This window comes from Marmota flaviventris, chromosome 9, assembly GCF_047511675.1.
Source record: "Marmota flaviventris isolate mMarFla1 chromosome 9, mMarFla1.hap1, whole genome shotgun sequence".
NCBI lineage: Eukaryota > Metazoa > Chordata > Mammalia > Rodentia > Sciuridae > Marmota > Marmota flaviventris.
Window position 1 is genome coordinate 70,873,501 of NC_092506.1, and position 14,450 is coordinate 70,887,950.

A 14,450-nucleotide genomic window follows, 5' to 3' on the forward strand; every position below is an offset into this window, starting at 1 on the left:
CAAGAGTTAGTATAAGATGTGATTCTAGTACAAGATAAGATTCTAGCCTTACCAAATTAACATTCTACTGGATATGGTGGCATGTGTCTGTAGTACCAGCCACTTGAGAGACCGAGATAGGAGGATTGATGAATCAGCTTGTACAACATAATGAGACCCTATCAAAAGTAATTAGAAGAAATTAATATTCTGATTATAAATATGTCAATACAAGTTAGTTTAGATTAGTTGTTTTCAGAGTAACTTTTCAATAATTTTTTTGGGTTAGTTTTGCTTAGGGAATGCTTGAATTGAACTATGTACTCCTTCTTGCTCCTTCAGTAACTGTCTCTTCATACTTAGATAATTTTTATTGCCTCTGGTTCACAATGCACATTAAATATTTCGCAGAACAGTAAGCCTGACAATGCACTCTTGATGTTTAATAGGTTGAATTATAGAATATAAACCACTAGAGTGTATGCAGTAAAAATTGTGACCAGCCATTTCTTTCTTAAGACAAATAAATTAGAAAGAAAAACATATTGATAAAATATATCCATATGTGAGATAAGGCTCTGGTAAACTTTTCTTCACTGGAAAGTAGGTCTTTTTCCCCCCCTTACAGTATCAGGGATTGGACCAGGACCTTACCTATACTAGGCAAGTGCTCTACTTCTGAGCTACATTCCCAGCCCAGGGAATCTATTTTTTGTTTTAAAGAAAACACTGAGCATATTTCAAAATGGTCATGTTCCCTTCCCCCATATCAAAGATGTGAGGAGATTGTTCTTCGCTTCTCGTAGTAGTATCCTCATGTTGCTTCTGAAGGTAAAATATATGAAAGTGTAGGGGTTTCCTAAGACTTCCTAAGTCCCTGCAAGTTTCCCACTTTTAGGATAGACATATTCAGCCTGGGCAAGTCATCAGAATTACTGTTCAAGTGCTTCTGCAGTTTATGTCTCCAGCACCTTATGTTCCAAGTAAGTTGAACTCGACTATATTTCTCTGTATTTAACTTTCTCCCCAGATTTATAATAGCAGTTTTCCCTGAGGCCTCAGCTTTCTTATGGACACAAGGAAAGTTGTTTATTTTCAGTGTATTCAGTTTTTTTCCTATAAGAATATGAGTGTCAACCTTCATGCTCTTTTCATGTCAGAGCTAAAGCCAGAAGTCTAATGAAAATGTTAATAATAAACATCTTTGCAGTAAATTTTTACAAATTTACTGCAAAAAAACTATGAAATGATTCATAGTTTGTAATAAGTCTCAACCAATTTGATTTTTTAATAGGTGCCAGGAAGAAGGTACATTTTGGTAGCATTCATGATGCAGTACGAGCTGGAGACGTAAAGCAGCTTTCAGAAATAGTGGAACGTGGAGCCAACATTAATGAAGTTGATGTTCTCCATAAATTTACCCCTTTGCATTGGGCAGCACATTCTGGAAGCTTGGAGGTAAGAAGCTATGCATATTATAAGGTAAGTTTACACCTATAGCAGTTTTGTAAATTTAGCAGACCAGGATGAGACCTTATGCTAGGCACTGCAAATAATTTTCCTTTCAATTCAGTCTAACATTTGGATATTCTACTGTATTAGGACTTTATAACAAATTATCCCAAAACTTAGGGTCATAAAATAACTGTTCATACTCATCAGTGACCAAGAATATGGATTCCAGGGACAGTTTCTCTCTTTTGTATTACATCTGTGACTTTAGCTGAAAGATTTATGTCTGGGGCTAGACTTTTTTGAAGGCTTGTTCACTCAGATGCTGGTGGTTATTCTGGCTTAAATGGGGCACTTTAATGTGGGCCTTTCTGTGAGATCTTGCCACTTGGGCTAGTTTGGGCTTTGGATTCCAAAGGTAAGCATAGAGCATAACTTATAGAAGATAATATCATGAATACCCATCAAAACATTTTTTCATGTAATTAATTCAGATTTTTAGAAAAGAGGTAGAATATTGTGGATATATTTAAAGTCCCTGAGCACTCTTCTCAGTTGTAATTCCTTCTAATTCCAGAGATAAATGTTATACAGATTTTGGTGTTTATTAGTTCTTTATATAAATGACATCATGTTATGTGTATAATTATTTAGTTTATTTTGTTTGTTCAACAATATGTTTTTGAGTTTTAACCATGTAGTTATATACATGTATTCTCCTTCATTTCATCAGAATTTATTCATACTTCTATTGATAGATATTTAGTTGGTTTCAATTTCTAGCTTGTACAAACAATGCTTTGTGAACATTTTTATGTAAATCTTTTTATTTTTCTTTTTAGAGAGAGAATTTTTTTAATATTTAGTTTTAGTTTTCGGTGGACACAACATCTTTATTTTTTTAAAAATTTTTTTATGTGGTGCTGAGGATCGAACCCAGCACTCCGCGCATGCCAGGCAAGCGCGCTACTGCTTGAGTCACATCCCTAGCCCTCTTTTTATTAAACTGTGTACAAGGCCAACTAGAATTTTTCTTTTGATTCAATGTTGTATGTGTGTGGTGGGGGGCAGTATTTACCTACTACATTTTCTCAGCCTGTAGGCCACAATATGTCTATTCACACTGCTGTTTTTCTTTTTTATCCCTGACATACGCACATAGACTGCTTTCATAACTATCGCTATTATTTGTAGTTTCTTTTTTGTTTGGACTTATCTACTTCATGTAATCAAATCGGGTTCAGAGACTCTGTATCAGTTTGTATGTCTCAGTTCAAGTAAACAAGCAATTTCACTTTGGCCTGTTGGTGGATTCCTCTCACATTCGAGAAGTATGTCTCTCATGTGACGTGTGACCCCGGGTGGGTGTTCTCCTCATTGTATCCTCCCATATCCCTGTTTGATCTGTACTGTTGGCACCATTTTCATCATTTGTGGTTTGGGTTATAGATTTCTCCTAATTTCATCAAAACTGGAGTTATCAAAATGCTAAAAACATCTTCCTTATCACTTGTTACATGATTGTTTTCCTAATTAGTGTCTTCATTGGCTGCTGTGGCATGGAGCTGATATCACACAAGTAACCACAAGAGGCTGGACAGCAGCTCACATAGCAGCAATTAGAGGTCAAGATGCTTGTATGCAGGTATTAATATTCCAGTTACTTTTTAAAAATTCAGTGAGTTTAATTACTTTAGCATAGTTCTGTTGGGCTATTGCTATTATTCTAAATATTTTATCTAATAAACATAGTTATATATTCTAAACAAAAACAGTGGATTCCATAACTCAGATATTTTGATACCAACTATTCACTTAAACAAATGATATGTGACTAGAGATCCTTTATCTCTAAAATATTTGGCTGCTTGGGTTGTTTCAAGTGATGTTATAGTTGTGCCAAGATTATCTCCTTAAGTTTGCTGCTGTAGTATGAATGTGCCCGCCCCCCAAATAAATATGTTGAAATCTTAACCCTCAAGGTCATGGTATTAGGAAGTGGAACCTTTGGGAGGTTATTAGATTATGAAGGATCTGGCCTCATAAATGGGGTTAGTACCCTTATAGAAAATACCCTTATAGAGCTAGGTAAAAATAAAAGTTGCTGTTTATGTGGAAAAGTCCCTAACCAGACACACAATCTGCTAACATCTTAATCTGGGTCTTCCTAGCACTCAGAACTGTGTACAATAAATTCTGTGTTTATAAATTACCCAGTTTAAAGTATTTTCTTGTAGTAGCCTGAACAGACTAAAATACTTGCCATGCTTGAATCTTTACTAATGTATTTCATGGCTAGGGTAACTCCTTAGTATGTGGTAGAATCTAGTTTATTAGAGAAACTAGATTTGATTAATGTACTGGTATTTTATAGAGTCATATAAAAATATTTCCTTCCTATAAGACTACTGAGATTATCTTTGAAGTGACAAGAGCTCTACTCATTAAATTACAAAACAAAGTCTGTGATTAAAGTTCTGATGAAAAGTATAGATGAGAAGAATTGTATGATTTAGGAGAAGGTAGAGGAATTATAAACTGAAGAAATAAAATGTCAGCTAAGCCAAAAAGAATAGGTTGATCTTAGGATGGGGCATGTAGCTTAGTGGCAGTGTGATTGCCAAGCAAGTGCAAGCCCCTTGATTCAATTAAAAAAAAAAAAAAATAGGTTGATTTTAAAGAGGTGAATAGTAACAAAGCATTGTAGGCAGGGACTCTATTAGGAGCAAGTGAAAAATAATTATTTATTGAAGATTAATGTTAACTCCGAATGCATCATTCCATTTAACAAAACTATTCTATGAGCTTCCTTTTTTTATAGACTATGATTAATAGTCTATAATTAACAGATTCAGTGTTAAGTATGTTACCTAAGCAAGAGGCAGAGCTGTGATTTGAACTTAGATTTGTCCTGTTAACCCCTATATTGTATCTCTAGTGTGAGGGTCTGAATTGGAAAATTGATGTATTCTGTGAGTTGACTGAGTATGGGTGGTTTGTGAGGTGAACTGTTATGAACACACACTATTGTTTATACACATTGATGTATATATGTATATCTGCATATGCATACACACACATATATATATGTGTGTGTGTATATATATATATATTTACACATACACACACAAATATATTTAGTATTTGGGCATTAATAGGAGAATAAGGTAATAAATCAGCATTTAGAAAATTAGCAAAATATGTCTGGTTTTACCAGGGATGAAGAATTCAAAGGCAAGAAACTACACACACACACACTCACACACACTCTTAGCCTCCTAAACCCCTGGGATTATAGGTGTATGCCACCATGCCCAACTTTAAATATTTATTTGTTTGTGGTTCTGGGGATTGAACTCAGAGGCACTCGACCACTGAGCCACATCCCCAGCCCTATTTTGTATTTTATTTAGAAACAGGGTTTCACTGAGTTGCTTAGTGCCTTGCTTCTGCTGAGACTGGCTTTGAGCTCGTGATCCTCTTGTCTCAGCCTTCCGAGCTTCTGGGATTACAGGTGTGCACCACTGCACCTGGCTTAAGTATTTTTGCTCTAGTTACTAACTAAAGAGAATGAAATTAGGTGGTGGTGGAGGGGAAAAAAAAAAAAAGAAGAAAATAAGTCAGACATCTTGCAAAGCAGGCATCAACAGAGTATAGTGAGGATTTAAATTTTAAGTCCAAATGACAGGTAATTGTGACACAGTGATTAGGGAAATCTGAAAGGCAGATAAGATGTTGAGTTCAGTTTGATCACATGTTGATTTTAAGGTGTCTATAGATTGTTTACATAGGTAGAGAATGTCTAGGCAGTTAGGGTGCTGAAGAGAAGACTTCAGGAATAATAGAGAAGAGTTTAGAGTGTTACAGAATGTTGAGTGTTGACAAATGTTACTGTGTAGGCATGGGAGAAAAGAGACATGAATAAAGACCTCAGAGATTAAAGATCATAAAGATAGGAAAGCCAGGATGAATTAGGGCTGTGGAAGTGAAGGAAGAAGTTTATTTTAAAGTTAGGCAGAATGTCGGGCTGGGGTTATGGCTCAGTGGTAGACCACTTGCCTCACATATGTGAGGCACTAGGTTTGATTCTCAGCACATATAAATAAATGAATAAAATGAAGTCCATCAACAACTAAAAAATATATTTTTTTTTTAAAAAAGAAATTAAGCAGAATATCAGTTACAGGAGAAAGCAAGGGTGTAAAGTTAAAGAAATGCCATTGAACTCATTATAGGGGGGAAGTTGGTTATATTTCTATGCAAGAGTAGGAATGGCACCCTGTTTGGAGAGAGATTTGAAGTTGAGACATTGAGGTATTAATTTGATAAATGGGCAGTGAAAGAAAAAACGCAAAATAACTTCTGAGACATTAGGATCAAAGGATGTTTTCCTTTCTCCAAGCATTAGATCAAGTCACTCCTTATGCCTTCATTATCCTTCTCTTCCTCAAAATGATCAATTCCTTCTCAGAGCCTTTGTGGTGCTTTGTGATACTACATCATGTAGTTGTTCTTATCAAGGAGTGTTTTTTTTGTATAGTTGATTATCTTTGTTTCTACATATGTCCTAACTCCCTAAGTTGATAAGTCTCTTCATATTCTTCATGAATACTAAAATACAGTAAGCACTCACTATATCATTTATTATTATTGACTATTAATGGGAATCAGACAAAATCATGAAATTATTTTTTTCTAAAACCCTTGATAGGAATTATGATTGAGTAATCCTTTGCTGAGATACTGGGAAATGTGGGCTGGTTTAAAAAAATAAAAAGGCTGAGGAAGAAAAGAACTAAAAACATATTAACTGGTGACTGGGGGTATAACTCAGTGGTGAAGTGCATGCTTAGCATACACAAGGATTAACATACACCAGGATTCAATTTTTAACCTCCAAGGAAAAAGAAATTAACTAATAGTTGTTTAACAAAAAAACAATTTTTAAAGCAGTATTACGTTCAGCAAAATTGAGCAGAAGGTACAAAATTTCTTATTGATTAATTGATTTCACAGTTGATGAATAAATAGTGATATTTCATAACCACCCAAAGTTCATGGGTTCATTCTTTGTATTTTACATTTTGTGTTTGGATAAATGTATGACATTTATCCACTATTATGGTATCATTCAGAATAGTTTCACTACCCTAAAAAGCCTCTATGCTGCACCTATTTGTCCTTCCCTTCCCCCTAACCCCTAGCAACCATGAGTCTTTTTATGACCTACATGATTTTGCTTTTTTCAAAATAGCATATAGTTAGAATCAAATGGTATGTAACCTTTCCAGACTGCCTTCATTGACTTGATAATATGCATTTAGGTTTCCTCCATGTCTTTTCATCATTTGATAGTTCCTTTCATTTTAGCACTGAGTAACATTCCGATTGTCTGGATATACCACCATCTATCTATTTACTGAAGGGCATGTTGGTTTTTTCAAAGTTTTGGCAATTATGATTAAAACTGCTATAAAGATCCATGTTCAGGTTTTTGTGTAGATGAAAGTTTTTAATTCTTTTGGGTAAATACCAACTAGTGTGATCGCTGGACTATGATAAGACTGTTTAGTTTTGTAAGAAACTGCTATGTGCACGGTGGCTGTACCATTTTGCATTTGCTATCTGCGGTAAATGCTAACATTTGATTTCAATGTTCTGAATTTGGGTCATTCTCATAGGTAGGTAGTAGTATCTTGTTTTAATTTGCATTTCTGTACATTTGATGTGGAGTATTTTTACATATGCTTATTAGCCACCTGTATATCTTCTTCGGAATGTTCAGGTTTTCAGTGCTTTTTTTTTTTTTTTAGTTCTAGGGATTGAACCCAGGGCCATCTACGTGTTAAGCACAAGCTTCACCATTGAACTACATCCCCAGCCCTAGTCCATTTTTAAATTGGATTATTTTCTTATTGTTGAAGTTTAAGTAACTTTATCACTGAGGTACATCCCTGTCTTTTTTATTTTTTATCTTGAGACAGGGTCTCACTAAGTTGTTGAGGGTCTTACTATGTTGCTGAGGCTGGCTGGAACTTTCAGTTCTTCTGTCTCGGCCTTCCCAGTCTTAGGGAATACAGGCATGTGTCACTGTGCCTGGCTTTGAGTTAATATTTTTGTGGGGCATATTGTCTGTGTCTATATTCATTGATTTTGCGTGTGGACGTCTGTTATTGTTAAGATATGAGGTGTCCGCTAAAAGCTCGTACGTGAAACAATGCAACAATGTTCAGGTGAAGTGATTATGAGAGTTTTTTTTTTTTTTTAAACCTAATCAGTGGATTAATCCACTAATGGATTAACCAGGTGGTAACTGTAGGCAGGTAGATTGTAGGAAGTAGGTCATTGGGGGCTGACTTTGGGATTTATATTTTGTCCCTACTGCGCAGAGTTCTCTCTGTTTCCTCGTTGCCATGTCCTGAGCTGTTTTCCTCCGCTACATACTTCTGCCATGATGTTCTGCTTTATCTTAGGCCCAGAGCTGTGGAGTAGGTCAACCATGAACTGAAACCATGAACTAAAACCATGAACTAAAATAATTTTTTTCTCCTTTAAGTTATTCTTGTCAGATCTTTTGGTTATAGCTATCCAAAAGCTGACTAAAATAATGTCTAATGTTCCAATAACATTTGTTAAAAAGGCAATCTTTTCTCCATTGTATTACTTTTACTCCTTTGTTAAAAGTGAGTTGAGTATGTTCATATGGGTCTACTTCTGGGTTGTCTGTTTTTCTCCTTCAATATTATGTTGACTGTTCTGGGTATTTTGCCTCTTTATAAAAACTTTAAAATCTGTTGATATCCATAAAATAAATTGCTGGGATTTTGATTGGGACTAATAATTATTTTAAAACAATTACTCTATATTATATAGAGGGGTGTGCTGTGTATATGATGCAACCTGTATACAGAAAACTGGGCCAGTTGCAAATTCAGATGAAACTTCCTTAGAAGCTTGATCTGGAGTACAGAAGTAGTTACTTTAGTAATTAAATCCTTTGATTGAGTTTAAAGGCAAGTAATGAATGATTCTACTTTTGAAATTATACAAGTGTTAAGTTTTATTAGCTTATCATTAAAATATTTAACTTAGTGGTAATTAATCTGTTCATGAAATTTGTGCATGCTCAAATCAGAATATAAATTCCAGTATTATAAATGTCTCCTCGGCAATGTTAAAAAATCTCAAGCATTTTCTTAGTATTAGCTAAGAGTATCTCACAGTTTGCCTGTCGCATACATATAAAGACATGTATAATAATTTAGCTATAGGTTAATAAATTGCTTATTTTTAATCTGTACCTACATGCATGATTTGACTTTTGTACACTTGTAAACTCATTTCCATTTCTCTATTTTTAGGCTCTTGTAATAAATGGAGCAAATCTGACAGCTCAAGATGATTATGGATGCACTCCTTTACATCTTGCTGCAACTCATGGACATTCTTTCACTTTACAAATCATGCTCCGAAGTGGAGTGGTAAGGGACTCCGTTAATATGATAGTGTGTAACCATAGGTGGAATAACATTTGCTAGTCCATTTATCTCTTCCTAACTTTTAAAATCCCTTACTTTACTTTGGGGAGGTAATTTAACTATTTTTTTAGCTTTTTCATCTGTAAACATGGGAGCAATAATTCAGACTAATCTCACAGTACCCCTCCCCCCACTTCCCAAATAACAGTTAAGTGTAGTACAAAGTATTTCAGCAGTTTTTCATGCCAGATTGGAGTTTCATTAGGAAGATTCTAAAGCTTTTAAATGAAAGTTAACCAGGGAATTATAAGTCTTTATAATTTCTGAATGTTTCTATGTGTTTATTTCTTTCCTTTTCTCCCTCTTTCCCTCTCTCTGTCCTTCTTTTGAAACTCTTTCATACATAGATTTAGAAAGTGATTTATTTCTCCAGAAATTTTATTTATGGAAATATTTATTTTTAATATTACCCATTGGTCATAAAAATAGCTATAAGAAAAGGACTACCTGTATCGAAGACATTATGGTAAGAGTTGGTGTTTCTGTAGTTAAAGAAAAAGTGTCTTGATATGATTTGATCATTTAAACCCATCTTTTTATTTTTTCTTTTGTGAAAATATTTTATTTATTTTTGTTTAATTCCTTTAAAGTCCTATTGAATAAACTTGATAATCTACAGGTTGTGGAAAATGTATCTGAAACTGAAAGGATTAAGTTTTATTCAAAATAGCAAAGTATAAATAAGTAGAGCCAGATTCAGGACTGAAATACAGGTTGACCAACTCCAAATTTAGTTCTGAAATCAAAGTATAAATATGTTTAGTGGTAACAGTTTCAGGATGACATGTGGAGTCTCTGTCAGAAGGAAGCTATCTAAGTGGAAATGTCAGGAGTATAAATGAAATGAGTGGGTCCAGCTGCCCTACAACTCTATCAGAGTATTGTGTGAGGTTACGTATATCACAGAGTAACAATGATTAAGAAGTTTTAAAATTTTGTATTTATTTATTATTCTTTCTAAGACATTATTATTATTTCATCCTTTTCATTTTATTGGTCAGGAATTTGTAGTTAAGTTCCTTTATAAAAACTATTATTTGACTTGTTATATTCTTTTAAAAAGGCTATTTTATAAAAACTTCATTAATATCTTATGAGCTCATGTGTTCAAATCAATGGTTGCAGTAAATTTTTCTATTATATTCAGTGCTGACCTGATAGTTTTATGAACAGCCTCCAGCTGTCATTTGCAGAATTAAGCTGCTAGGCTTAGTGTTTTTCCTACAAAATGGAAAGAAACTTGAGTCCTTGTGAATGTTACCTGTAGGATCCTAGTGTGACGGATAAGAGAGAATGGAGACCTGTACATTATGCAGCTTTCCATGGGCGGCTTGGCTGTTTGCAACTTCTTGTCAAATGGGGATGTGGCATAGAAACTGTGGACCACAATGGAAACCTTCCAGGTATTCTACAAAAGCAAATATTTTATTTTTGCTAATATACTCTTAAATGTTTGAGCATATTTAAGAAATTTAAACTGTAATAATTTAAAATAGTAAATATGTTAATGTGAACATTTTTTAATTTGATGTCTCACCTATGTTATGCACCCCTCATGTTACTGATTTTTTGAACCATATTAGCAAAAGAGAAATTGGCAAAATTAAGCATGGATTCATTCTTCCCAGCAGCTTTTTCTTTCATCTACTGTCTAGTATTCTTATCTTTTAATTTCATACCTCTCTGCCCCATAGACAATATTTTTTTAAAAATATTTTTAGTTGTTGATGGTCCTTTATTTTATTTACTGTATGTGGTGCTGAGAATCGAACCCAGTGCTTCAAACATGCTTGGCAGGTGCTCTATCATTGAGCTACAACCCTAGCCTATATAGGCAACCCTTTGACGTTTTAAATGATATAAATAGAGGACACAAGTGTACTTAAATTAACTTGCTAATGCAGTTGTATATAAACAACTGCAATATACTGGCCAGTTTAGACCTAGGTTCTAAGCACTGTTTTCTTTAAGGAGTACTGTAGCAATTCAGAAAAGGGATAGATCACACTGATATTACAATGAAAACGATACATGAATTACATCCTAAAGAAATCTTAAGAAGCAAACACATGGAGGGGAAGGCTAGGCAGAATAATATAAATACGTCTGATCAAATTACTTTGCTGTTTAGAACCTCTTGGTATCCCTGTAGAACCTTGATTACTTTGTCATATTAGACCTTTATAAATTGGCTCCTATATATCTCCTGGCCTCATCTATGCCTTTGCATTACTATCTGAAATCCTTTTGCTTCTTTCTAAAGAACATCTGTTTTTTTTTTTTTTTTGTTTTGTTTTGTTTTTGGCTGAGGGTAAGTTGCTGGTGATTAAGTTTGTGCACATTAAGCATGTGCTCTACCACTGAGCTACACCCATGGCCATCAAAAGAACATCCTTTAGTGTTCATTTAGTATGAATGCACTCTTTTTGTGCATATCTGAAAGTGATTTTATTTTGTTCTTTTTATTTATGTTTCTTAAGAGAAAAACACTTTACTTTTTATTAATAAAGAATTTCATGTATTCATTTGCTCTTTGTTTCCACATTTTTATTGGTGCATTATAGTTGTACATATTGATGGAATTTGTTGTTACATATTCGCATATGCACCCAATATAACAATATAATTTGGCCAATGTCACTCTTGAGCACTTCCCCTCTTCTTTCCCATCTCTGACCCCTTGATGCCTTTCTTCTACTGATGTCTCTTTGATTTTTAGAACTACCCCACCTTTGTTTTCCCTTTTCTCTCTCGCTTCCGCATATGAGAGAAAACATTACAACCCTTAACCTTCTGAGTCTGACTTATTTTGATTAACATGATGGTCTCTAGTTCCAACCATTTTCCTGCAAATGCCATTTTTTTCCATGGCTGAGTAAAACTCCATTTTGTATATATAACACATTTACTTTATCTATTCACCCATTGATGGACACCTAGGTTGGTTCCATAGTTTGGCAATTGTGAATTGTGCTGCTACATGCATGGCTATGCATGTATCATTGTAGTAAGATCACTTTAATTCTTCAGGATAAATACCGAGAAGTGGTATAGCTGGGTCATATGGTGGTTTCATGCCTACTCTTTTGAGGAGCCTCCATACTGATTTTCATAGCTGTTGTACTAATTTATATGCTGTACTAATTTATGTCCCACCATACGTGTAAAGATGTTCCTTTTTCTCCATATCTTTTCCAGCATTTCTTATTATTTGTATTCTTGATGACTATTATTCTGACTGGTGTGAGATGTAATCTCAGTGTAGTTTTGATTTGCATTTCCCTAATTGCTAATGATATTGAACATTTTCATGTATTTGTTGGCCATTTCTGTTTAGTTTATTTACCTATTTATTAATGGGGTTATTTGATTTTTTTGGCATAAAGTTTTATGAGCTCTTTGTATATTTTAGATATTAATCCTCTGTCAGAAGAGTAGCTAGCAAAGATTTTGTCCCATTCTGTGGACTCTCTTTTCACATTCCTAATTGTTTTCTTTGCTGTACAGAAGCCTTTTAGTTTGATGCTGTTCTTTATATTAACTTTTGGCATTGTTTCTTCAGCTTTAGGGGTCCTATTAAGAAAGTCACTGCCTGTGCTTAAAAGCTGGACTGTTGGACCCTACATTTTCTTCTAGGAGTTGCATAGTTTCTGGTCTAATTCAAAGGTCCTTGATACATTTTGAGTTGACTTTTGTGCAGGGTGAAAGATACAGGTCTAGTTTCATTCTTCTACATATGATTAACCAGTTGTCTCAGCATCATTTGTTAAAAGGCCCTCTTTTTTTCAATGTGTGTCTTTGGCATCTTTGTCAAGGATCAGATGACTGCAGATGTGTGGATTTATCTTTGTCTCTTCTATTCTGTACTGTGCTCTACGTATCTATTTTTATGTTGCTACCACACAGTTTTTGTTACTATAGCCCTGCAATATAATATGAAGTCAGGAATTGTGATGCTTCCAGCATTACTTTTTTAGCTTAAAATTGCTTTGGCTATTCTGAGTTTTTATTCTTCCAAATGCATTATAGAACTGCTTTTTCTAGTTCTGTGAAGAATGTCATTGGTATTTTGATGAGGATTACATTGAATCTGTATATTACTTTTGGTAGTATGGCCATTTGAACTACATTGTGTCTATCCATGAATGTGGGAGATCGTTCCATCTTCAGAGGTTTTCTTCAATTTCTTTCTTAAATGTTCTATAGTTTTCATTGTAGAGGTCTTTCACCTCCTTGATTAGATTTATTCCTAGGTATTTTATGGTATTTTTTTGAGGCTATTATGAATGAATTTGTTTTCCTGGTTTCCTTCTCAGCAGATTTGTTGTTGGTATATAGGAAAGCTATTGATTTTTGTATGTTGATTTTGCAACCTGCTACTTTGCCAAATTTGTTTATTAGCTCTAATAGTCTTTTAGTAAAATTTTTTGGATCTTCTAGGTATAGGATCATATCATCTACAAACAGTGATAATTTGATTTCTGCCTTTCCTATTTTTATCCCTTTTATTTCTTTCTCTTTTCTAATTGCTCTGGCTAGAATTTCTGGAATCACATTAGATAGAAGTGGTGAGAGTGTATAGCCTTGTCTTATCCCAGATTTTCAAGAATCTTTCAGTTTTTCCCTGCTTACCATGATTTTGGCTTTGGGTTTTTCACACATAGCCTTTATATTGTTGTGGTAGGTTCTTTTTCTCCCTAGTTTCTTCAGTGATTTTATCATGCATGGGTGCTAAATTTTGTTAAAGGCCTTTTCTTTATCTGTTGAGATTATTAAGTGATTTTCATCCTTAATTCTGTTAATGTAATGAATTACATTTGTTAATTTGCATATATTAAACCATTCTTGCATTTCTGGAATAAATCCAACTTGGTTGTGGTATGCAATCTTTTTAATATGTTATTGAACACGATTTGCTAATATTTTATTGAATATTTTTGCATCTAAGTTCATCAGGGATATTGATTTGTAGTTTTCTTTCTTTGATGTGTCCTTTTATGGTTTTGGTATGAGTGTAATACTGGCTTCATGGAATGGAACTGGATTTGTTCCATACCTTTCTATTTCATGGAATAATTTGAGAAGTATTGGTTTAGTTATTTTTTAAAGGTTTGATAGAATTCAGCTGAGAATTTATCTAGTCCTGGGATTTTCTTTGTTGGAAGGATTTTTATTACTGCTTGTATCTCATTACAAGCTATTGGTCTGTTTAAGTTTTCTATGTCCTGTGGATTCAGTTTCGGCCGATCATATTTGTTTAGAAATATACCCATTTCTTCTAGGTTTTCCAATTTATTAAAATATAAGTTTTCAGAATAGTCCCTAATGATCCACTGGATTTGAGATGTCTGTGATGATTTTTCCTTTTTTAGTTCTAATTTTATTATTTTTAGTTCTAATTTTATTAATTTGAGTTTTCTCCCTTTTTATTTTGGTTAGTTTGGCTAAGGGCTTATCAATCTTGTTTGTCTTTTCAGAGAA

At 34.0% G+C, this 14,450-nt stretch overlaps 1 protein-coding gene across 1 annotated transcript in view; it reads left to right on the top strand.

The window, feature by feature from the left end:
• The window catches only part of Ankrd42 (ankyrin repeat domain 42), a 66,377-nt gene that overhangs the window by 9,846 nt on the left and 42,081 nt on the right, over window positions 1–14,450 (top strand). The window contains exons 3-6 of the mRNA XM_071616978.1: window positions 1,274–1,437; window positions 2,969–3,076; window positions 8,793–8,912; window positions 10,237–10,372. Coding sequence (XP_071473079.1) covers window positions 1,274–1,437; window positions 2,969–3,076; window positions 8,793–8,912; window positions 10,237–10,372 — 528 coding nt within the window. The remainder of the gene's footprint in view (window positions 1–1,273; window positions 1,438–2,968; window positions 3,077–8,792; window positions 8,913–10,236; window positions 10,373–14,450) is intronic.